Here is a 25842-nt window from a genome sequence, read left to right as displayed (position 1 = left end):
GTGTCTGGTACCAGTCCATGGCCCAGGAATTGGGGACCCCTGTTCTAGAATGCATCCATAATGGTTAAACCAATGCTATATACTTTAGCTCTAAGCTGCATTAAAAACCTGCATGTGTATACATATGCATATACATATATACGTGTGTGTATATAAATACATACAAAATTAAACTCAAATAACATGCTACTTTCATTAAGCTCCACATCAGAAGTAGTCTAAAGAACACATTTTAACTGTTAACTATATCGTTAAATGTTAAATGTACAGAAATAAGCTATATTTACCTCGAATTGCTTTCGTGATGATAAAGGATGCACCATGTTTTCGGTTGCCTCTAGGCTGGAATTCAAAACACAAAATTCTTTGAATTTTCTTGTATTAGACTAGTATTACTTACATAATATGTAAATTTATTTTTCTTTACTAATACTCAGAGTTTTGGGCACAGGGAAGCAGTATCTTAAAACTATTTCAAAACTGAGCGTTTAGGTGCAGTGGCTCACGCCTGTAATCCCAGCACTTTGAGACACCAAGGTGGATCGATTACTTGAACCCGGGAGTTCCAGACCAGCCTGAGCAACATGGCAAAACCTTATCTCTACAAAAAAGGCAAGGCCATGGATGCTTATAGCCCCAGCTACTTGGGAGGTTGAGATGACCGGAGAGGTTGAAGCTACAGTGAGCAGTGATCACACCCCTGCAATCCAGCCTGGGTGACAAAGTTAGACCCTGCCTCAAAAAAAAAAAAAGAGAGTCAGGATGGGGGGGACAATAGGAGTAAAGTGAGCACGGCACACTACAGGCACACATCAGGACTACCCTTGCAGGAAAGAACAAGGATTGAAGCTGGAAACTATTTCCAAATCAAATACCAATCCAAAGACAAGAGAATTCAAGGCCAAAGACCACACCGGTTGCCAGTTTAGCACACTCTATTGGGGCTGTAAGTTTTGCTCACAGAAAAATCGGTCATATCTCCAAGGCAAATTAATTGACTATCTGTTGCATACCCATACAGACAACGTTACTAACAAAACATACACAGATATGTAATTGCTATATTAAATAATTCCATTCCATGAGTACAGACTGAACACACTGTGAGTAGGTTCACAACACTAGGCACTGCATAAGATGCACTTAAGTGCTGTCAAGAAAAGCCCAATGCACATACACTAAGTGTAGACAAGATTTTTTAAAAAAAACACACACAGAAAAGTAATTTCACTCAACAAACATGAATTGATCGTCGGATTCATGCAAGACACAATTTAGCCTGGGGAGAGATACAAAGATGAATCAGATGTAACTGCCCTCCAAGAGCCTATACTTCAACAGCTGAAATCAATATAATGCAGAAATTAACACAACTCCTCCACCTCCAACACACACACACACACACACACACACACACACACACAAAGTGCTAAGGGTTTCAAAGTTAGTTAACTCTGTGGTTACTTTTTTGAAATCAATTTATGGTAAACATTCTGAAACATCATTGCAATTAACCAATGAGTATTACAGAGTGGAAACTTATCTAATCAGCTGCAGCAGCAACAGCTTCCTAGCTGCACAACCCAAAAAATATTCACATTAAGACAAAGTATTTGAAATTAAACAGTAATGTATGCAGATCCCTACCCGTCTACAAAATACATTATTCAAGATAAGCACAAACGGCAGTGGGAATGAGGCTAAAGAGAAAAAAAAACAAACTTTGGGCTGAAAAATGGGTCGTTTCTCCAGTACAGAAACACTCAGAAAAAAATGTAAGAGAATTTGTATGGACTGGACTACATAATCTTTAATAAAGATTCTTTTCGATCTGGCTGCTTCCTCTGGGTCTAAAATAGTAACTGGCATGCATTTAAAACTCAATAAATATCTGTTGAATAAACATGGGTCTGTGGTTCTACTCTTCACCACAGACACAGGAGGCCCTCAGTACCAAACAACTGATAATCCCAAGATCCAGTCCATAAATTATCAACTTCTATAACCCTTTCCTAGCAGGGATCCCAATCTCAGCCAGTAGCTCTTTCCTCTTCACTTCAGTGGTATTTTGCTCACATCGCTAACTATAGCGCATAAAATGCTAGATTATGATTGTCTCTCTTCTAAACGAGAAGCTCCACGAAACCATATTCATCTCTGTATCCTCCGCACCTAGCACAGCATATGGGACACGGAGGCGAACGAAAGGACACGCACACGCTTATTAAATGCTCTTTTATTGAAACACACAAGAACTGGCGCGATCCAGCCCTGTGTAACGGTAAAGGCTCAGATTCCGCGCTCTGCAGCAGCCTGCCAGATGCTGAAGACTGTAAGGTCCTGGAAAATTCTCCCACCGCAGCTGAGTGTCGGCCCAGACTAGCCCTAGCCAGACCGCAAGAAGGGACCACCGAGAGTCCAGACAGGAGAAAGGACCCTCGAGTCCAGCGCTGTGCCCTCCCCTCCGAATACAGAGAGAGAAACTAACAACCAGGGTGGGATCGTACGATCCCCAGAGCACAAAGTTCCAGCCCCCAACAACCGAATCCTGAGCCCAGGAGGAATCTCAAGGATCACCACCCCACCCTGCCATAGGAGCCCCAGACCCCCGCTAGCCCAAGGTGCTGTTGCCAGGGCGACCGCACAAGTCATAAGGCCCTGGTCCCCAGTCCACCCGGCTCCACTCCCCTACGTGGCTCCTGCTACGTGGCTCTGCCCACGAAGCACCCGCGACTGCGCCAAGTTGGCTGCTGCTGTAGACGGGCCTGCTTCACCTGTACTTCAGTCTCCGGTGGCCACTCGGTGTTGACCAACAAGTCATAGAGAATCGTCTCCTCCTCCCCTTCTGCAGCGCCTGGGCTCAAAGCCGGCCGTGACGCGGGGGCCGCCATGTTTTCCCGGGACTCAAGCTGCGGAGGGAGTGCCTCTACGGAATCCCTCACAGGACAAGCTTCCCTAGCCCGGCCGCTTTTGATTCGCGGGGAAGAGAGGGGAGTGACCTGACCGCGGCAAGGAAATGCTAGGTTAACCCTTTTATGAGTAGGAAGGACAGGGACTATTGCTTGTCTTGGGAACAACTTGTGTCCCGGTCCTGGTGCACTCCTTGTTAATTAGCCAAGTCATCGAGCCTCTCTTATCAAGTCAGCTTCGATAAAACAGAAATGATAAGAGAACCCCACTGAAATGCGAATGTTCATTTCAGTATTCCTTGCCTTAACATGTAGAGAAAGTTCAAACAATGGTTTTAAAATAAACACCCAAAGTTATCCAACGCAAGAGATCAAGCCAATGAAAGGCAGCAGAGGAAAGATGCTACGGGCACTCAGAAAAGGCAATGAAGGCCAGAGAGTCTGCTGGGACTTCGTGGACGACGTGGAGCTTGTCCCCGGGTCTTCAACAATAGGCAGAATTTTAATCCACTAGAGAAGCATTTCAAATAGTGGGAAATGGGATGAGCAAAGACAGAGGCAGAAATACAGAGTTGAAAGAGCTCTTTCAACGTGTCGCGAGTGAGCGACGACTTTCTGGGTGTGGGGGTAGAAGAATTTACCGAGAGACTGGGAGATAAAGAAAGACAGATTAAAGAAAGTACGAAAGTTCGTTGCCAGGGAGCAACGGGCAGAACCAGCAGAGGAGGAACTCACTGCCAGGAAACAAAGGCTTGTTGAGAAATTTTAGACTGGAACCTGGAGTGATTGGTAACACCAAGGTAGCAGGGAGTTAACTTGCTTTTTGTTGTTGTTGTTAGCCCTTTGGTGTTTGATAAATTGAGGCGTTTAAAGGTAAGCAGGAAGTTTGTGAGTTAAGTACATTATCTGTGTAGAAGGGGTGTATGTCCTGGGCCATAAAGAAAAGTGGACCTATGGCTTATTCCTTCCTTTGGTTTATATGTTTGGGACCATGAAGAAAGGCAGACGTACAGCTTATTTGCTTTCTCTCTTTGTTTTTCCCTGCTCCTACCCACCTGCCTTTTCTTTCCTAATTAGTACTCCACAAGATAAGCACAGTTGAGAAAGGCTATAGGGGCAATAAAGTTGAAATAATAGGTTGAGAACCCCCATGGAGGGAGCAAAAAGGTCAACCCCATTTGTACATTAATTCATTCGTTCATTCATGCATTCATTCAGTAAGTGCCTCTTTGTGGACAGCCCTGAACTGTAAGCAGAGCCTATGGTAACCTGAATGAATGTATAGTGTACAAAGTATTAGCACTGTTTCACATCAGAAGAAACACAAATACTGAATATCTCTTGATATCTCTTGAGAGAATTATATTGCATGATATCCCTCAAGATGCATTAGGCAGTGATGCAATTAAAAAGCCTCCGCTGGGGAGCCTCTAACAGCTCCCATTTCTCTCAAAGTTTGATGACTTCAAAGACCTACATCATCTGCCTGCTCCCCTAAATCTCACACCTCATTTCCTGCTCCCCCTACTACCCTCAGCCACACTGGCTCTGCTATTTCTGAACACACCAGACACACACCAACTTCAGGAATTCTGCAAAGCCTGTCCCCTCCACTTGGAAGTCTTTCTGCCGGACGTTTACCCAGTTCCTCCCTTAATCTCCTTCAAGTTTTTGCTCAAATGTCATCTTCTCTCCGAAGCCTACCTTGACTGCTCATTTTTAAATTTGCATGACCTTTCTCCAACTCCAGCTTTCCAGAGCTGCTCTATTAGTTTTTCCAAAACATTTGTCATCATCTGAACTGCTATACAATATATTTGCTTATTATCTGTCTCCATTCACTAAAAGGCAAGCCATGCCAGGTGCTCTATCTATATACATACAAATACTATATGCATCCCTGCTATATCTACAGAATTTATAACAGTGCCTGGCATAGAGCAGAGGACAAAATATACATTATTTGTTGAATAAATGAATGACTTCCCAGAAAACCTCTTTTATACATTGTCTCCCTATAGTAATTCTCTGCATGGCAGCTGTGCCTTTCAATCAAACCCCTCACTGTTAACACCAGACACACCTTCTCCCTACCCCACAAGGCTGACAAACTGTACACCTCCAGGGAGCTCTGCCCACATTGCACGCGGTAGAACATGAAGAGGTAGGAACACCATGCATGTGGAATGCAGGGTAAGGGCTGGTTGTTGGAGTCCTCCAGTACCTCAGTACAGCCCCCACACCAAATTTCCTTGGCTATTTACTCCTCTTCCCTGTCTCATCCTTTCTTGGACAGATATTGGGGGTTGCTTTCTGTTTCATCACTCTCTTCACTGCTTTCACTTGATCCGTATAACCATGGCGAGGAGGTAGCTGGTCAAACTGGCAAAGGATGCTTCCTTCTTAGCTGGTGTGCATTGGGAACCACTGAAAATACATCATGAAGAATTTCTTTCTTTTACCATCATCACACTATTTTGTTGTTGTTGTTTTTGAGACAGGGTCTCACTCTTTCACCAAGGCTGGAGTGCAGTGTCCCAAAGAGAGCTCACTTCAAGCCTCCACTTCCTGGGCTCAAGCAATCCTCCCACCTCAGCCTCTTGAGTAGCTGAGACCACAGATACATGGCACCATGCTGGGCGAACTTTACTATTTTTTATAGAGATGGGGGCGTCTCACTTTGTTGCACAGGCTGGTCTCGAACTCCTGGGCTCAAGTGATCTGCCTCAGCCTCCCAAAGTGCAGAGATTGCAGGCAGGCACCACCATGCCTAGTCTCACACTATGTTAATTGTTTTATCCATCCTCATCCATACCCCACTTACTGTAATATATACAATAGGACAGAAAACATAAAATCATGCCTGGCTGGCCTCAGGGAGCTTCTACTCTGAAGAAACAACAACTGAAGTTTCATAGGATGAAACTACACTATTTGGAGAGAGAGTATACATTTAACTTGCAGCAATCCCTGGAAGAAAAATTCTACTAGCAGAGATGCTCTGAGCAGATCAATGGGTTGTTAAACCTTCAGCACCACTACTTAAAATCCAGAAGAGCTCCTGGAAGGGGAGAAATGTGAGGTGATCCATAAAAGGGAAGAAGGTGGTAAGAATATATATGTCATGAGTACGCTTTCTACCAGATGTTCATTCAAATGTTGAATATCAGACATGGGTTGGAAAAGAAAAGGCAGAGAAGTGATCAAAGTTCAACTGGATCAAAGGAATAGGATGACTTAAAACAGATTGTGTGGCTGAAGCCAAATTGCTAATTGGTCTTATTTACAGTGACTACATAGCAAATTGTCCAAACTGGGGATATTTTGAAAATAAAAAGCCATGATTTTAATAGTTGTGCTAGGACAACAGGCATGAAACAGGATTATCGTGGGCAAACTGAGATGATTATCACAATAATCCTAAAGAGCAGAGTGGGTAATTTAATGAAGAGATGGCAAGCATTTCATAAGGATGGCCAGACTCTTCTGTTCATCATTATTCTCTTCTCCTTTCCTCCCTCATGCTTGTAGTGACTCTAGTCATCTTTGTCTGTCCAGGCCTTTTGCTTCCTTTGGAGACTGTTCTAACTGCTCTTCCTTCACTCAAGTCAGATAATTCCTAGGAAGACTGCCAATCACCAACTCTGTCCCCTTGACCCAAAGAACTCCATTCCTGTTATTTGAGCACCAGGTTGAGAATGCTTCCCTGGGATTTTTCTTTCTTTTAAGATTGAAATGGAGGAAAAGGCTCCTTGCCTTTTGGCTCTTCTCTACAATGCTGTAAGGAAAGTGCTAATATCTGTATCTACAAGTAGATATACCTGTACTTTAGTAAACTGAGGCTCTAAATCATTGTGGCCCAAGCAAGGTCACATGCTGATAATGGTAAAGCCACAAATGAGATAGTTTTTGTCCAACAGAGAAGACAGAGTTTGAAGAATATTGGGGGTTATTAGCAGCTATTGTATTCAGTACATAGAGAAAGCCTGTCTGCACAGTGAGAATGAAACCAACGCACTGAAAAAAAACAGAGAAGAGAAAGAGGTAGAGACTTCATCTGATATAAGCATGCCTAGAACAAGGGACACCTGTATGATTCCATCTTCCCAGGTAGGTGATCTAGTTCATTCTCTTTTATGCTTCAACTAGCGTGAGTTTCTAGGGATTGAAAGCACTCCTCTCTTGGTGTTTCTACCAGTGGATTTTGCAGATTTACCTTATTTATGTATGTATGTATTTATTTAAGACAGGCTCTTGCTCTGTCACCCAGGCTGGAGTGCAGTGGCACAAACACAGTTCACTGTAGCCTTGACCTCCTGGATGCAAGCCATCCTCTTACCTCAGCCTCCCAAATAGCTGGGACTACACACGCATGTCACCACACCCAGCTAAAGAGTTACCTAATCTAGAATCCAGACGTAGCATATAGATCTCTGCAATGTTGCTTCTAAATTGACAAATTGGCATTATTAGTTAATAATTGGTAGTGTTCATGGCTTACTAAGCTCTTCCATCCTCACAGCCACTGCTGAAATTGACAGACTCAGAAGACAGAGTGGATCTCTATTTCAAAGATAAGAATATTAAAGCTTAGAGAAATACAAGATCACAACCGAGCTAAAATTCAAACGGCGTTCTGCAGGTCTTGATGCTTTGCTTTTTCTTTAAACTACCACATGTCACTGAGAGCTGTATGGAAACGGATTATTTAAAAACATAGATTAAATTATGTGATGGTTGAAAGTGAAAATAAACAGTTATGGATGACCAGGAGTACAAACATGTGGAGATGGGGTATTAACCTGTCAAAGGAAAATTAAACGCATTATATATAAGAGTTTGACTGACAAATACTATTATGATCATCTAATCTAATCAACTCCTTAATTTAGCTGAAAGTCCATCTCTGGTTCAAAAATATTTGAAATCATGAATAAGTCTTTTTCTCTCTCTCTCTTTTAAATATTTGGAGAGATGGAGTCTTGCTGCATTGCCCAGGCTGGTCTTGAACTCCTGGGCTCAAGTAAGCCTCTCACCTCTTGGCCTCCCAAAGTACTGATATTGCAGATGTGAGCCACTGCACCCAGCCTCTTTTACTCTCTGTTTCTTTTTTTATGAATAAATCATTCTGGAAAGAAAAATTATGTTTCCCCAATAGCCAACACAAATGGTAACTCTGTAAACTGCTTAAGGAAATAAGATAAATAAATCTGAGACAATTTCAAAATATGCATCATCATCATCATCATCATCATCATCACTATGTTTTGTGTACCTACCCTGCTTCAAGCACTGTACCAGGTATTTTGTTATACCTTATCTCTACTCTTCTCTCCAATGCTGTAAGGAAATTGTTAATATCTGTATCTACAAGTAGATATAGATGTACTTTAGTAAACTGAGGCTCTAAATCATTGTCACCCAACCAAGGTCAACTGCTGAGAATGGTAAAGCCACAAATGAAATAATTTTTGTCCAACAAGGAAGGTGCTATGATTTACCCACTTTAAAGAGTAGTGGTCTGATGATGATACAAGCCTTTAATATAAAGGAAAAAAATAATTAGAAAAATGTTCCTATTTCTTCCTAGCCTCATAGCATATCAAGTGTGCTTCAACTGAACTGAATATATTCCTCATTCTTTGCTGATGACCACGGACATTCTATCTTAGAATTAAACAAAAATTATTTAACATCATCTCACATAAAGGAATCATTTTTCTTCTCTTAATTTGTCAATGTATAGCTGTCATTAGCTCATAGATTCATTTCATAGGAGCTCAGCTTTTTAGCTCCTATCGGTTAAAAAGTCCATTAAGCTAAAAGCCATTAATGATTCAGCATTTAACCCTTTTATGCTTTTCAGTATTAGAAACCAAAGAGATTAGATCATCATATGAAGTTGTTTCCATTTTAAATTTGAATTGCATAATAAAATTGAATTGGGGCATTTAAATGCTACCTGTTATAGGTGTCATACATTTGTATTTGATTGGATAGTGTACCAGCTTTTTATGAAGAGTATAAATTTTAATCATAATAATAAAATAATACTGAGAGCAATTCAAGAAATTTTATTTCCTCTAGAAAGCCTGCAGAATTCCAATCAATCTTTCCATAAATATTCTAAGACTTTTATAATGTATCTTGGCAGCCAAAATAGATATAAAGTTCATGCATGGTTTTAGCAAAGAAAGACTCCAGCCCCTTACTGAAATCTCATTTACACTAATAAACAATGCACTTCAAACAGACCATTTCCTCCTCCCATTTTTCTCACTCACAAATTATATGGAACAACAAACTGGGAAATAGGCCCCACCAGAGGCACATACAGTAACAAATACAAAAATCAGCAGCAAGTAAGTGCAAGAAGTGGACTAATACATTGGTAAAAATACATTGGCAGGCTGGACCTGGTGGCTCACACCTGTAATCCCAGCACTTTGGGAGGCTGAGGTGGGAGGATCACCTGAGGTCAGGAGTTCGAGACCAACCTGCTCAATATGGCAAAACCCCATCTCTCCTAAAAATACAAAAAATTAGCCTGGTGTGGTGGCAGGCACTTGTAATCCCAACTACTCAGGAGGCTGAGGTAGAAGAATCTCTTGAACCCAGAAGGTGAAGGTTGCAGTGAGCCAAGATCATGCCACTGCACTCCAGCCTGGGCTACAAGAGCCAAACTCCATCTCAAAAAAAGAAAAAGAAGTACATTTGTAAACTGATCAAATTATTGACTTAAAAGTGAAAATAGCTTTTAAGTTTTATTTTGTTTAAAAGCAAAGATAAACTGTAATGTACTTTGAAGTGCACCAGAAAATAAGATGGATTCATGGATAGGTGGAAGATAAATAAACAAATGGAAAGATATGTGATAAAGCAAGCATAGTAAAATACTAATGATAAAATCTCATTGGTAAGTACATGGGTGTTCATGGTAACATTCTTTCAACTATGCTATATATTAAAACTTTCATAGAAACATATTGGGAGAAAAAGGTAAATTTACATTTTAGAAAACACAAACAAGGCATAGAAAGAATTACAACATATATCTTTGAAAACATAAAATAGAATAAAGGACAAACTGTCAATCTGAGGCAGGGAAGGACAGAATAAATAAACAAATATAAACCAGGATAAAGAGAAATTTCTCCCATTGGCATGAGGTGATGCAGTAATCATTAAGCTAATACAACACTCACATATGCACCCACATGTACACCTCCCATACACACACGTCTCTCTTCCAACCTCCCCTTTCCTTATAAAGAGTAATTTCAGAAGTTTAGAATATAACTTTCCCACACTGCCTTTGTTTTAATTACTTATGGAAAGTTCTGTCCTAACCTACTCAGATTCTGTCTCTTAAAATTTTGTTTTAATTAGCCAGAATTTTGCCAGACGCGTTGGCTCACAATAGTAGTTCCAGCTACTTGGGTGGCTGAGGCTAGAGGATCGCTTGAGCCCAGGACGTCGAGGTAGCTGTGAGCTATGATCATGTCACTCCACTCCAGCCTGGCTGACAGAGAAGGACCACGACTCTTAAAAAAAAAAAAAAAGGGAAGAAAGAAAATTCTCAGTTCTTACATATTCACGTTACCTGTACAGCAATCACTTTAGACAGATGATGGAGCATTGTAACTTCTGTACGCCACAACCTCCCTCATGCTTTCTACCTCATTGTCTCTCTGTATTCAGTGTAGTTTCTTCTGATCTCTGTTCTGGTGCACACATTAAGCTTTTAAGCTTTTTTCTGGTGCACACATTAAGCTTTTAAGCTTCTAAGCTTTCTCTGTTTAATCTTTCCATCAAGTTTTTAAATATCGATTATTATATTTTTATTTCTAGAAGTTATTTCTTTAAAACTCAAGGCTACTGGTCATTTTGTTACTTTCTTTTTCTCTATGTTAAGTCCTACTTTTAGAAACACATCAAACATAATTTATATTATCTACCTGGTATTTCTAATACCTGAAGACTTCGAGTATCTATTTTTTTCTGTTGACTCTTGCTGGTGACTTCTTTCTTTATGGGGTGTGTGTGTGTGTGTGTGTGTGTGTGTGTGTGTGTGTGTGTGTCTGTGTCTCTGTCTTATTGTTTGCTCAGATGCTCTGGAATTTGACTTTTGAGGATGCTTCGAGGCCTCAGATGGAGGGTGCCTCCCCCTTAAAAGGACTTGCCTTGATTTCTGCAAAGTACCCAGAAGACTTGGGTCCACTTTAAATTAAAGTTTGCTTGTTTCACATGATACAAATAGTGTAAATTCAGGCTCCAAACTTACAGAAGTGTCAGGTTGTGGCAACAAATTCTTTTTTTTTTTTTTTTTTTTCGAATTGCATTTTAGGTTTTTGGGTACATGTGAAGAACATGCAAGATTGTTGCATAGGTACACACATGGCAGTGTGATTTGCTGCCTTCCTCCCCATCATCTATATCTGGCATTTTTCCCCATGCTTTCTCTCCCCAACTCCCCACACCCTGCTGTCCCTTCCCTATTTCCCCTCGACATACCCCAGTGTGTGATGCTCCCCTCCCTGTGTCCATGTGTTCTCATTGTTCAACACCCACCTGTGAGTGAGAACATGTGGTGTTTGATTTTCTGTTCTTGCATCATTTTGCTGAGAATGATGGTTTCCAGGTTTATCCATGTCCCTAAAAAGGACATGAACTTATCGTTTTTTATGGCTGCATAGTATTCCATGGTGTATATGTGCCACATTTTCCCCTCCCAGTCTATCATTGATGAGCATATGGATTGGTTCCAGGTCTTTGCTATTGTAAACAGTGCTGCAATGAACATTCGTGTGCATGTGTTCTTATAGTAGAACTATTTATAATCCTTTGGATATATACCCAGTAATGGGATTGCTGGGTCAAATGGAATTTCTATTTCTAGGTCCTTGAGGAATCGCCACACCGTCTTCTACAGTGGTTGAACTAGTTTACACTCCCATCAATAATGTAAAAGTGTTCCTATTTCTCCACATCCTCTCCAGCATCTGTTGTCTCCAGATTTTTTAATGATCGCCATTCTAACTGGCATGAGATGGTATCTCAATGTCGTTTTGATTTGCATTTCTCTGATGACCAGTGATGATGAGCATTTTTTCATGTTTGTTGGCCTCATGTATGTCTTCCTTTGTAAAGTGTCTGTTCATATCCTTTGCCCACTTTTGAATGGGCTTATTTGGTTTTTTCTGGTAAATCTGTTTTAGTTCTTTGTAGATTCTGTATATTAGCCCTTTGTCAGATGAGTAGATTGCAAAAGTTTGTTCCCATTCTGTTGGTTGCTGATTCACTCTAATGACTGTTTCTTTTGCTGTGCAGAAGCTGCAGAGTTTGATTAGGTCCCATTTGTCTATTTTGGCTTTTGCTGCCAATGCATTTGGTGTTTTGGTCATGAAGTCCTTGCCTACACCTATGTCCAAATGGTTTTGCCTAGGTTTTCTTCTAGGGTTTTTATGGCGTTAGGTCTTATGTTTAAATCTTTAATCCATCTGGAGTTAATTTTAGTGTAAGGTGTCAGGAAAGGGTCCAGTTTCTACTTTCTGCACATGGCTAGCCAGTTTTCCTAACGCCATTTATTAACAGGGAATCCTTTCCCCATTGCTTGTTTTTGTTAGGTTTGTCAAAGGTCAGATGGTTGTAGACGTGTGCTGTTGCTTCCGAGGCCTCTGTTCTGTTCCATTGGTCTACATCTCTGTTTTGGTACCAGTACCAGGCTGTTTTGATTACTGCATCCTTGTAGTATAGCTTGAAGTCTTGTAGTGTGATGCCTCCCACTTTGTTCTTTTTGCGTAGAATTGACTTGGCTATGCGGGCTCTCTTTTGGTTCCATATGAAGTTTAAGATGGCTTTTTCCAGTTCTGTGAAGAAGATCATTGGTAGTTTGATGGGGATAGCATTGAATCTGTAAATTACTTTGGGCAGTATGGCCATTTTCATGATATTGATTCTTCCTAACCATGAACATGGAATGTTTCTCCATCTATTTGTGTCCTCTCTTATTTTGTTGAGCAATGGTTTGTAGTTCTCCTTGAAGAGGTCCTTTACATTCCTTGTTAGTTGTATTCCTAGGTATTTTATTCTCTTTTTAGCAATTGTGAATGGCAGTTCGTTCTTGATTTGTCTCTCTTTAAGTCTGTTATTGGTGTATAGGAATGCTTGTGGTTTTTGCACATTGATTTTGTATCCTGAGACTTTGCTGAAGTTGCTTATCAGTTTCAAGAGATTTGGGGCTGAGACGATGGGGTCTTGTAAATATACAATCATGTGGTCCGCAAATAGAGACAATTTGACTTCTTCCTTTCCTCTTTGAATACCCTTTATTTCTTTTTCTTGCCTGATTGCTCTGGCTAGAACTTCCAATACTATATTGAATAGGAGTAGTGAGAGAAGGCATCCTTGTGTAGTGCCTGATTTCAAAGGGAATGCTTCCAGTTTTTGCCCATTCAGTATGATATTGGCTGTTGGTTTGTTGTAAATAGCTCTTATTATTTTGAGATACGTTCCATCAATACCTAGTTGATTGAGGGTTTTTAGCATAAAGAGCTGTTGAATTGTCAAAGGCCTTCTCTGCATCAATTGAGATAATCATGTGGTTTTTTGTCTTTGTTTCTGTTTACGTGGTGAATTACATTTATAGACTTGCATATGTTGAACCAGCCTTGCATCCCCGGGATGAAGCCTACTTAATCGTGATGGATAAGCTTTTTGATGTGCTGCTGCAATTGATTTGCCAGTATTTTATTGAAGATTTTTGCATCTATGTTCATCATGGATATTGTTCTGAAGTTTTATTTTCTTGCTGAGTCTCTGCCAGGTTTTGGTATCAGGATGATGTTGGTCTCATAAAATTATTTGGGAAGGATTCCCTCTTTTTGGATTGTTTGGAATAGTTTCAGAAGAAATGGTACCAGCTCCTCTTTGTATGTCTGGTAGAATTCGGCTGTGAACCCGTCTGGACCTCGTCCTTTTTTGGGTGGTAGGCTTTTAATTGCTGCCTCAACTTCAGACCTTGTTATTGGTCCGTTCAGGTTTTCAACTTCTTCCTAGTTTAGGCTTGGGAGGATGCAAGTGTCCAGGAATTTATCCATTTCTACCAGGTTTACTAGTTTGTGTGTATAGAGTTGTTTGTAATAATCTCTGATGATGGTTTGTATTTCTGTGGAATCTGTGGTGATATCCACTTTATCGTTTTTTATTGCTTCTATTTGATTATTCTCTGTTTTCTTTTTTATTAATCTGGCTAGTGGACTGTCTATTTTGTTGATCTTTTCGAAAAACCAGCTCCTGGATTTATTGATTTTTTGAAGGGTTTTTTTGTGTCTCTATCTCCTTCAGTTCTGCTCTGATCTTAGTTATTTGTCTTCTGCTAGCTTTTGAGTTTTTTTGATCTTGCTCCTCTAGCTCTTTCAATTTTTACAATAGGGTGTCGATTTTAGATCCTTCCTTGCTTCTCATGTGGGCATTTATTGCTATATGTTTTCCTCTAGGCACTGCTTTAAATGTGTCCCAGAGATTCTTGTATGTTGTGTCTTCATTCTTGTTCGTTTCAAAGAACATCTTTATTTCTGCCTTCATTTCATTGTTTATCCAGTCAACATTCAAGAGCCAGTTGTTCAGTTTCCATGAAGCTGTACGGTTCTGAGTTACTTTCTGAATTCTGAGTTCTAACTCAATTGCACTGTGGTCTGACAGACTGTTTGTTATGATTTTCATTCTTTTGCATTTGCTGAGGAGTGATTTACTTCCAATTATGTGGTCCATTTTAGAGTAGGTGTGATGTGGTGCTGAGAAGAATGTATATTCTGTGGATTTGGGGTAGAGAGTTCTGTAAATGTCTATTAGGTTTGCTTGGTCCAGGTCTGAGTCCAAGTCCTGGATATCCTTGTTAATTTTCTGTCTCGTTGATCTGTCTAATATTGACAATGGGGTGATAAAGTCTCCCACTATTATTGTGTGGGAGTCTAAGTCTCTTTGTAAGTAATTAAGAACTTGCTTTATGTATCTGGGTGCTCCCGTATTGGGTGTGTATATATTTAGGATCGTTAGCTCTTCTTGTTGCAATGATCCTTTTACCCTTATGTAATGTCCTTCTTTGCGTCTTTTAATCTTTGTTGGTTTGAAGTCTATTTTATCATAGACGAGAATTGCAACTCCTGCTTTTTTTTTGCTCTCCATTTGCTTGGTAAATCTTCCTGCATTCCTTTATTTTGAGCCTATGTGTATCCTTGCATGTGAGATGCGTTTCCTGGATACAGCACATGGATGGGTTTTGGCTTTTTATCCAATTTGACAGTCTTTGTCTTTTGATTGGGGTATTTAGCCCATTTACATTTAGGGTTAACATTGTTATGTGTGAATTTGATCCTGCCATTTTGAGGCTAGCTGGCTGTTTTGCCCATTAGTTGATGCAGTTTCTTCATTGTGTCGATGCTCTTTACCATTTGGTATGTTTTTGGAGTGGCTGGTACTGGTTGTTTCTTTCTATGTTTAGTGCTTCTTTCAGGTCTTATAAAGCCGGCCTGGTGGTGATGAAATCTCTGAGTATTTGCTTGTTCATAAAGGATTTTATTTTTCCTTCACTTATGAAGCTTAGTTTGGCTGGATATGAAATTCTGGGTTGAAAGTTCTTTTCTTTAAGGATGTTGAATATTGGCCCCCACTCTCTTCTGGCTTGTAGGGTTTCTGCTGAGAGATCTGCTGTGAGTCTGATGGGCTTCCCTTTGTGGGTAACCCGACCTTTCTCTCTGGCTGCCCTTAGTATTTTCTCCTTCATTTCAACCCTGGTGAATCTGACGATTATGTGCCTTGGGGTTGCTCTTCTTGAGGAATATCTTTGTGGTGTTCTCTGTATTTCCTAGACTTGAATATTGGCCTGGCTTGCTAGGTTTGGGAAGTTTTCCTGGATAATATCCTGAAGAGTATTTTCCAGCTTGGATTCATTCTCTCTGTCACATTCAGGTACACATATCCAACATAGATTAAGTCTTTTCACATAGTCCAATATTTCTTGAAGACTTTGTTCATTCCTTGTTACCCTTTTTTCTCTCATCTTGCTTTCTCGTTTAATTTCATTGAGTTGATCTTCAACCTCTGATATCCTTTCTTCTGCTTGGTCAATTCAGCTCGTAAAACTTGTGCATGATTTGTGAAGTTCTCATGTTGTGTTTTTCAGCTCCATCAATTCACTTATATTCCTCTCTAAGTTGTTTATTCTCTTTAGCATTTCATCAAATCTTTTTTCAAGGTTCTTAGTTTCTTTGCATTGGGTTAGAACATGCTCTTTTAGCTCACAGAAGTTTCTTATTACCCATTCTGAAGCCTGATTCTGTCAATTCATCACATTCATTCTCCATCCAGCCTTGTTCCCTTGCTGGTGAGGAGTTGTGATCCCTTGTAGGAGGGGAGGCATTCTGGTTTCAGGTGTTTTCATCCTTTTTGCACTGGTTTCTTCCCATCTTTGTGGATTTATCCACCTGTTGTCTTTGTAGTTGTTGACTTTCAGATTGGGTCTCTGAGTGGATGTCCAGTTTGTTGATGATGAAGTTATTTCTTTCTGTTTTTTAGTTTTCCTTCTAACATTCAGGCCCCTCTGCTGTAGGACTGCTGAGGTCCACTCCAGGCCCTGCTTGCCCGGGGATCACCTTCAGCTGCAGAACAGTAAGGGTTGCTGCCAGTTTCTTCTTCTGCTATCTTTGTCCCAGAAGGATACCTGCCAGATGTCAGTCTGATCTCTCCTTCTATGAGGTGACTCTTTGGATATACAGGGGTCAGGGAGCGGCTTGAGGAGACAGTCTGTCCTTTATAGGAGCTCACGTGCTGAGCTGTGAGCTCCATTGTTCATTCAGAGCTGCTGGGCAGGTATGTTTAAGTCTGCTGCAGCAGAACTCATAAACTCCCTTTTTTTCCCCCCCTGGTGCTTTGTCCCGAGGATTTAGGGCTTTATTTATGAATTTCTGTTGTGCTGCTGCCTTTTTCAGGGCTGTTCTGCCCAGCCAGGAGGCAGCATAGTCACTGTCTCCCTGCAGAGGCTTTGCTGAGCAGCTGTGGGCTCCACCCAGCTGCCATGTGAAATTCCCTGCAGTCCTGTTTATATGGGTATAGTTTGAACTGTCTCAGCAATGGTGGCCCACCTCTATAATGGTGGACTCTCTCTGTAATGGCAGGCTGCCTCAGCAATGGCAGGCTGCCTCAGCAATGGTGGACTACCTCTGTAGTGGTGGACTGCCTCGGTAATGGCAGATGCTCCTCCCCCACAGAGTTGGACCGTCCCAGGTTCACCTGTGCTTGCTGTGAAACTCTCAATCCAGAGCACTTCAGATTGCTGTTTTTTTGTGGGGATGGGACCAGCCGAGCCTGATCACCTGGCTCCCTGCCTCAGAGCCCTTTTTTTTTTTTAGTTGAACAGGCGACTCTGTGTCCCAGGTGTTCCAGTTGCCTATTGAAAAGGCACCAGGATCTGTGTGATTTCCCGTGCAGCAACCCACTGCACCAGCTGCAACAGCCGCGCTGAGATTGGTGGCGCTTTTTTGCCTGGGAATCTCCTGGCCTGGCTCCCTGTTTCAGACCCTTTTCTTAATCAGTTGAATGGGTGACTCTGTATCCCAGGAGCTCCAATCACCTGCTGAAACGGCGCCCAGACCCGTGTATTTTGTGCGGAGAACCGTGGCGCTGGTCAAAACAGCCTTGGTGGACAAAGCAGCTGCACAGGCCCAACAGCTGGGCCGGCCAAAACAGCTGCACTGGCCACCCGCGGGGCTGCTCCGCCTGGGACTCTCCTGGTCTGTGGGCAATAAAAATCCGTCTAGAAATGCAGCGTCCACTCATCCTCCACTATTTTGCTGGGAGCTGCAATCCTGAGCTGCTCCTAATCGGCCATTGGATCTCCCCTCACAACAAATTCTTAAAGGAGACTTTTGTATCCACTCAGATTCCAGGCTAAACAGACAAATTTATTTGCTCTCTGCCTCTTTTTTATGGGATTAAAAAAAATTGTAGCTCTTCATGGGTCCTAACTTTATTTAGGAATACTAGTGACCTCACTCCCATTACAAAGGCCCAAGCCTCCCCATTCCTACTTCCCGTGTTTTCAGTCCTGCAGTGAAAGCTCTGGACATCCAGAACCATAAAGATCCCTAAAGAGTCAGAGTTCTGGCTTCTTCCATGGATTCCCCCACCATTGCTAGGACTCAGACATCTTTTACTTTCTTACAAACTCATCCATTCATTTTAAAAGTTGTGTTCTTGTTCCTATATTAGCCAGTACTCTTGGTGTTTGTGGGAGTCTTTTAGGATGCCTTCTCTGACAAACTGACTAAAATGAAACCCACTGAACCTGGCATAGGGAAGCAAAAAGGGGGAAAGCATTCTCCCCTGCTTTAATACAAACAGCCATGCAACTCACAGACAGCACAGACCCCAGGCAGCAGATCAGCAATGGCTCCAAAGGGAAACGATTGGCAGAATTCAAAAGAAATGGACCTGCTTGGCTCGGCGCGGTGGCTAACGCCTGTAAACCCAGCACTTTGGGAGGCTGAGGCAGGGTGAATCACATGAAGTCGGGAGTTTGAGACCAGTCTGACCAACATAGAGAAACCCCATCTCTACTAAAAATACCAAAAAAAGTAGCCAGGTGCGGTGGCACATGCCTGTAATCCTAGCTACTTGGGATGCTGAGACAGGAGAATTGCTTGAACCCAGAAGGCAGAGGTTGCGGTATGCTGAGATCGCGCCATTGCACTCCAGCCTGGGCAATAAGAGCAAAACTTCATCTCAAAAAAAAAAAGAAAAGAAAAGAAATGGGCCTGTTTGCAACATATATCAGACATCTCTGGACTCCCCAGAAATATTTAATAGAGGATTTTACAAATGACCGAGGGTCGCCTGTCATCTGCTGGGAACAAGACTAGTGAAATTACCAAATTTACCATTTCAGTGATTACCATTCATGTCCATAGACAGCAAGGCTAGGGAGTCTCAAATAACACCAATAATACTAAAATTCAAACTAGAAAATCAAAACAATGTAATTCTTTGTGGACAGGGTCAATGGCTTTTTAATCTCTGTAAACTCAGCCTGAGAGCAGGCCCTGAGAAAATTATTTATTGACTACATGAATTACACATGGTTATGTTGATGGTATTATAGATTAAACTTTTTTGCTTAAAAGAGACGTAGTAACTTTTAAAAATCACTTTTTTTCAGCAAAATAATATAGGCTCAAGAAAAATTTCTATCAATAAATGGACATTCATGAGCCATAATTTTTTTTCTACCATTGTAGTGGATTTTGGTTAGGTTCTTCAGTTTAGCTTTGAGTTTCCTCTAATTAAAAACTACAATGGAAATATGAACCAAAAGAGCAAACAGTCAATGAAGCTGACAAGTAATTAATATGTGTTTTGATAGGGCAAAGTACCAACTCAAAATGTAGAAGTTATTAAAGCATCAGGATCAGACACCTTCAGCTATGTGGAAAAACTAAATTAAACACCAAGGATTAAAAACCATTTGAGGAAGAATTATTAAATGTCTCTCAATATTAAAGGTTTTAGCTCTTCCATGGAATTGCATGCAAATTGTGTCCTATTGAAGTCTTTATCATTTTAGGTTTCCCTTTAGATAAAAAAAAAAATTATACCTAATGTTAAACTTCTAAAGTTTTTAAGTTTAAATTGTTATATTCTGATACATACATGAGATAAATGATTTTAAAAAGAAACTTTGCAACCTAATTAAGTCCTGAAGGGATTAACTAAAAGAAAGATTGAAGGCATTTAAAAGAAAGACTGTAAGCAAAAATCTTTACCAAACTGAAGTCACCAAGTAAGAAAATAGCATGCTTTCCCTGTGTATCTGATCCAAGTGAAAAAAATAAATAAATAAAAATAAAATAAAATAGCTCGCTAAAGTCAAATGTATCCCTATGCTAAAAATTGCTCTAGAATTTACAGTGAACCTAACCAATAAAACAATCGTTTTGCAGTCAGTGCACATTTATAGAATGTCATTTCTTCTGCTTCCCATGGATTTTGACTTGTACAGTCTTCCAGCTCCTTCTCCTACCTCTGGGATAGACTCTAATTTAGAAAGACCTTGGTTTGAATAATAGTTCTGCTACTGACTAGTTCCATAGCCTTGCAGGGATTATTTCATCTATTTGTATCTCGGTTTCCTAACGGGAAACCATTAGGAATGGTTTGAGGGACATAAACTAAAGCATCGTTCTTAACCAAAATCCAGCCAGGCTCCTCTGAGCCCTCTCATCTGCCAGGCCTCAACCTTGGCCTGTAAAAACCACAAACTCTCAGTGTAAACCATTTCGTCCACTCTCTTCCCCTCCCCATTTAAAGACTTAAGCAAATACTAACAGATACCAACAGCTCAGAGCCACAAGCACCCTAAGCGACTGTAGCTCTCCTTAAAGGGCCTGACTGAGAAAGCACAGGCTGCTAAAAGAATTTACTGTTTGTCCCAGCCAACACCTGACCATAAGCCCCAACCACCCTTTCTTAGAGCATTCACTAAAATTTACTAAATGCACAATTTACTATTGTGAATGCTTCCTCTGTCCCTTTGAGATGTACAGCTTTCTCCAACAACTCAGGAGTGAAAGTTGTTCCTTTGAAATGTAATCTTCAGGAAGGACAGGTCCTCTGTCTCTAGTCTCTGGGAAAATAAACCCTGACTTTGATGAATCGTCAGCTAACAGATACAGCTGACTTAATGGGCATTTGCACTGACCACCCTTTCTAATTTTTCACTTCTCTGACTCTGCTCAAGCTCCAGCAGTCCCCCCAGCATCTCCCAAGTTGAGTTTAGTTCATGTTGGACACCCTTCCCTCTTGCAATAGTATATTACTGATTAAAATCTGTCCTTATCACTTTAACTAACATTCACCTCTTTAACAGTTCAAGAAGTAGGAAATAAAATGACATCTAAGAATAAAGCCATGAAATAAAAATGACCATGTTGGTGAGCCTTAAAACAATAATATTCTAAAATAAGCTTTCTACATATATGGTCCAAGAAGACCCACCCGCATTTCTAGAAGGCCCTCTAGAATCACCCACCTAGAGAATTTGTTTAAATGCCCATTCCTGGGCTCCACCTCAGCTTAGGGAGACCAAAATTCCTGAATGCTAGACCTTGGAATATGCATTAGAGAAAGAATTCCCTGGAGTAATTTTTTTTTTTTTAAGACAGAATCTTGCTCGTTGCCCAGGCTGGAGTGTAGTGACATGATCCTGGCTCACTGCAACCTCCATCTCCCAGATGGAAGTGATCCTCTTGCCTCAGCCTCCCAAAGCCCTGGGATTACTGGTGTGAGCCACTGCACCCGGCCTCCCCTGGAGTAATTCTAAGCTACTTGCATTTGAGGATCACTGATGTAAACAATTAAATATAAATGTGCTTCTGAAAATGTCTTCCAAACAAGTGGTTAAGGCCTAGCTCATATTCTGTCTACCATGGATTAAGCAAAATGGGAAACCGAGGGCCAACCTGATTAAGCCTGCCTAACTTAACCTGCCTTACTTGCTTTTAATTGCTTCCATCTACTTAATTTTAAAATTCCCACTAGCAAGTCGTAGCAGCCAAACAATACATAACTAAACTTCCAGTAGCCTCCTTGCAGATAACAGCTCTGACGATGGATCACCATAGTAATGGCTGCTTACTGTTTTGCAGGAGGTAGCAGGCAGCTCTTGTCCAGTTCAAGCCAGTTGAGACCACCAACTCTTCAAATGTACCTGTGTGGGTGCATGAAGAGTGACCTTCTGATGTCAAAGGACCAAAACCTGCACCCTCCTTTTATGCTAATTCAACCATTTTCTGAACGTGCATCCTATGAAGAGCCATGTAGCTCGATAACGCTTGTGCAAAAACCCTGATTACCTCACTTTCTGACCTGCCAATCACCTTTACCCACACTTCACACCATCCCACTTTCCATCCCCATAAGTACCCCTAAGCCCTGTTTTCAGGTGGATTTGCAATTTGTTCTCTTTCTCCTTTGCTCAGCGGCCTTGTGAGCAATCTCACAAAATAAAATCTTTTCTCTTTTGCAAAATCCACAGTCACAATGATTGGTTTGCTGTCCATGAGCAAAATGAACCTGGTTTGATGTCAGATGTCACATATAGAAATTGAGGGTGGAGTGGGGTGTGGAGGGAGCAGGCATAGAATTTCATCAGCTTGCAATCAGTAAAAAGAAAGGGAGCTTAGGCTGAGGACAAGTATTCCAATGTTTCTATGTGGGGGGGTGTATTAGTCAGGGTTCTCTAGAGGGACAGAATACTATAGATATATAAAGGAGTTTGTTAAGTATTAACTTAATGATCACGAGGTTCTACAATAGGCTGTCTGCAAGCTTGAGGAGCAAGGAGAGCCAGTCCGAGTCTCAAAACAGAAGAACTTGGAGTCCGATGTTTGAGGACAGGAAGCATCCAGCACAGGAGAAAGATGCAGTGTGGGAGGCTAGGCCAGTCTTGCCTTTTCACATTTTTCTGCCTGCTTTTTATTTGCTGGCAGCCGATTCGATGGTGCCCACCAGATTAACGGTGGATCTGCCTTTCCAGCCCACTGACTCAAATGTTAATCTCTTTTGGCAACACCCTCACAGACACACCCAGGATTAACACTTTGCATCCTTCGATCCAATCCAGTTGACACTCAGTATCAACAATCACAGGGAGATGGTCACTTTTGGTGGGTAAACATATAGAGCTTATGTCTCTTCCCCTTGAATCTGGACTGGGCCTGTGAGTAAAAGCTTTTACTTTTTATCCCTGGTTTTAAGATAGGCCTGGCAACTTCAGTTTCCTTGATTCCTGAGCTACTGTGAAGGAAGGAAGGCCAGGCCACTGTATGGGAGAGGGAGGCCAGATGAAGGGGCCTTAGAGCAGCAGGTAGCACGGCGTACTCCCCACAGGCCCCCAGCAGCAGCCCCCACCTCCTTAAAGCCCTCACAGAGGGTAGTCCAGGAAGCTACACTGAAAATATGCCATCCTCCTCCTGAAAATGTGCTCCCTTTGGATGTTAGTACCATTGTTCAGGGCTCACCGTTCGCATGCTTGAACACATAGCAAATGTGCTTTGCCCAGATCACTTGTTTGGAGGAAACTTTTCAGCAGCACATTTATAATTTATTACTTAAACCAGTGATCCTTAAACTTTACCGTAGATGTGAATCATGGAATAAAAATAAATTCCCAAGGCCCCTCTTCCCCAGTGGACTGAACAGACCTCCCTCAGCCAAGGAGACCCCAGAAAAACTTTAAAAACTGCTTCCTGGTCTGGCGTGGTGGCTCACACCTGTAATCCTAGCACTTTGGGAGGCCGAGGCTTGTGGGTCACCTGAGGCCAAGAGTTTGAGACCAGCCTGGCAAACATGGAGGAAAAACCCATCTCTACTAAATATACAAAAATCAGCTGGGCATGGTGGCAGGTGCCTGTAATCCCTGCTGCTCAGGAGGCTGAGCTGGGGAGAATTGCTTGAACCCGGGAGGTGGAGGTTGCAGTGAGCTGAGAACATGACACTGTACTCCAGCCTGGGTGACAGAATGAGACTCAGTCTCAAAAAACAAAAAACCAAAAAAACTGTTTCCTGGCCGAGACAAGATGGGAGGTTGGTCATGCCTCAGTACACCCCTTTCCTTACTAACCAGTAAGAGTTACCTTTTTTTCCTGAGAGTTATGCAGAACCAGCCCTGGAAAGCAAAGAACAGAAAACTTCATTGACATCAACTTCATCCAGCTGCTTGGTGTCTCAGCCAGACTTCCCTCCCTTTTCAAGATTTTGACATGGCAGCTGACCAAGGCACTCCTTCCACTGAAGGAATGACTGTCCACCATGGAATGGGTCTGGCCAGGTTACAGAGACTGCGCACCAAGCACTTCCATACCCTATAGCTCCTTTTGACATATGGAGTCTAATTTTACTATATTTTAATGATATATATCTCCAAAGTAAACATGGGGAGTATGTAACATATGTAACATATATGTTTGCTTATCACACTTATGTATGACCCCTCTTTCATGAATATTCCTAACTCCTACAAGCTGTTAAATATGTATGTTCAGCCAACCCATTTAGCATAAAACTCTTGTCCACCCTTCCTTCCTCAAAGTTGCAGCCCTTTTTTTTTTTTTAGACAGAGTCTTGCTCTGTCACCCAGACTGGAATGCAGTGGCACGATCACGGCTCACTGCAGCCTCCACCTCCTGAGCTCAAGCGACTCTCCTGAGTAGCTGTATGGGCACACACCACCATGCAGCTAATTTTTGTATTTTTTTTTTTTGTAGAGACAAAGTCTCACCATGTTGCCCACGCTGAACAAATTTGTGGGGTCATGCAACCCACCTGCCTTGGCCTCCCAAAGAGCTGGGACTACAGGCATAAGCCACCACACCCAGCCTAAAATACAGGCTTTGGTCTCAGCCAGAGGCTCCACTTCGAAGCCTGGAGGTTGCAACCAATGATAATAAATAAAGTTTTCCTTTCCAAATTTGTAGATCTTAAGACTTTAAGTGAACATAGTTAATTTAAGCCCATTCCAAGGGCCTGATTGCCCTTGCACACTGGCTGAAAGGCAAGTTGCTGTCTCTCTAGGGCTGAGTATTGGACTAGGAGACACAAACTGAGACATCCCTGTGGACACCACTGTCACTGCAGTCGTCCAATTCTATTGTGCTTGTACCCACAGCTAAGGGAGAAAGTTTTTCTCTTTCTCCTGATCAAAACCATTCCCCTCACCCATCTTAATTCCTTCTTTCTTCTCTGAAGATGGGCTTAAACTTGGGCATCTTCATCCTTGTGCAGGTTCCCTCTTTATTAGCGACATCCCCGCAGCCTGTGACCACACTCAGGTTTCTCTCATGATTAAAGCACTGGCCAGGCAGAGGCTGGACACAGTGGCTCATGCCTGTAATCCTAGCACTTTGGGAGGCCGAGGCAGGCGGACCACTTGAAGTCAGGAGTTCAAGACCAGCCTGGCCAACATGGTGAAAACCCGTCTCTACTAAAAATACAAAAATTAGTCTGAAATCACTTGAACCTGGGAAGCAGAGGTTGCAGTGAGCCGAGGTTGTGCCACTGTACTCCAGCCTGGGCAACAGAGCAAGACTCCATCTCAAAAAAAGAAACAAAAACTGGCCAGGCATGATGCCTCACGCCTGTAATCCCAGCACTTTTGAAGGCCAAGTCAGGTGGATCGTTGATCCCAGGAGTTTAAGACCAGCCTGGGCAACATGGCAAAACCCCATCTCTGCAGAAGAATGCCAAAACATTAGCTGGGTGTGGTGGCACGCACCTGTGGTCCCAGCTACATGGGAGGCTGAGGTTGGAGGATCACTTGAAAGTAAAGACTGTAGTCATCTAAGATCTTGCCATTGTACTCCAGCGTGGGTGACAGAACAAGACTGTCTCAACAATAAAAAATGAAGCCATCCCCTGACCCCACATCCATCCTGCATTTCCATCTAGTTTTTTTACCTCATCCAAACTTCTTACAACAGGAGTCTGTGCTCACTAGTAGTCACTTCTCATTTAGCTCTTAACCTACTATAACCAGAGTTCTAATTACTCCACGAATGTGTCCAGCATATAATGCTAATCATCCCATAAATTTCCAGAATGTCTATTCTCTTGGTTTCTGTGATAACAGACTCTTTGAATTGTCCTTATAGAACTGACTTCATTTGCATCCTCTAGGGCCTTCTCCCTGTTCTCTGCACCACACTGCCCCCTAGTGCTGGGTTCTGTAGACCTTGTTACTACAGCAGTGCTGCTCAGAGCAGTGGCTTTGGCATCACTAGGAGTTTGTCGGGGATGTGGTATCTCAAGCCCATCCCAGACCTCCTGAGTCAGTATCTTCATTTTAACAGAATCCCCAGGCGATATTCATGCACAGCAAAGGGTG

The 25842-nt window shown here is 41.9% G+C and overlaps 1 protein-coding gene across 3 annotated transcripts in view; it reads right to left on the bottom strand.

The window, feature by feature from the left end:
• Positions 1–2932, bottom strand: part of NBAS (NBAS subunit of NRZ tethering complex) — a 434255-nt gene extending 431323 nt beyond the window's left edge. For all 3 annotated transcript variants that reach the window (XR_004273780.1, XM_032294320.1, XM_032294322.1), the window contains exons 1-2: positions 2775–2932; positions 288–342 (exon numbers count right to left, since the gene is read on the bottom strand). Coding sequence is in view for 2 of the 3 variants with exons in the window: in XM_032294320.1 (XP_032150211.1) it covers positions 288–342; positions 2775–2891 (172 nt within the window). In the remaining variant the exon portion in view is untranslated. The remainder of the gene's footprint in view (positions 1–287; positions 343–2774) is intronic.
• Positions 2933–25842: the final 22910 nt, after the last annotated feature.

The sequence above is a fragment of the Sapajus apella genome, unplaced genomic scaffold, assembly GCF_009761245.1.
Source record: "Sapajus apella isolate SASKATOON/1434 unplaced genomic scaffold, GSC_monkey_1.0 scaffold31, whole genome shotgun sequence".
NCBI lineage: Eukaryota > Metazoa > Chordata > Mammalia > Primates > Cebidae > Sapajus > Sapajus apella.
The sequence above is the reverse complement of the archived record's forward strand: the minus strand, read 5'-3'. Positions and strand labels throughout refer to the sequence as shown.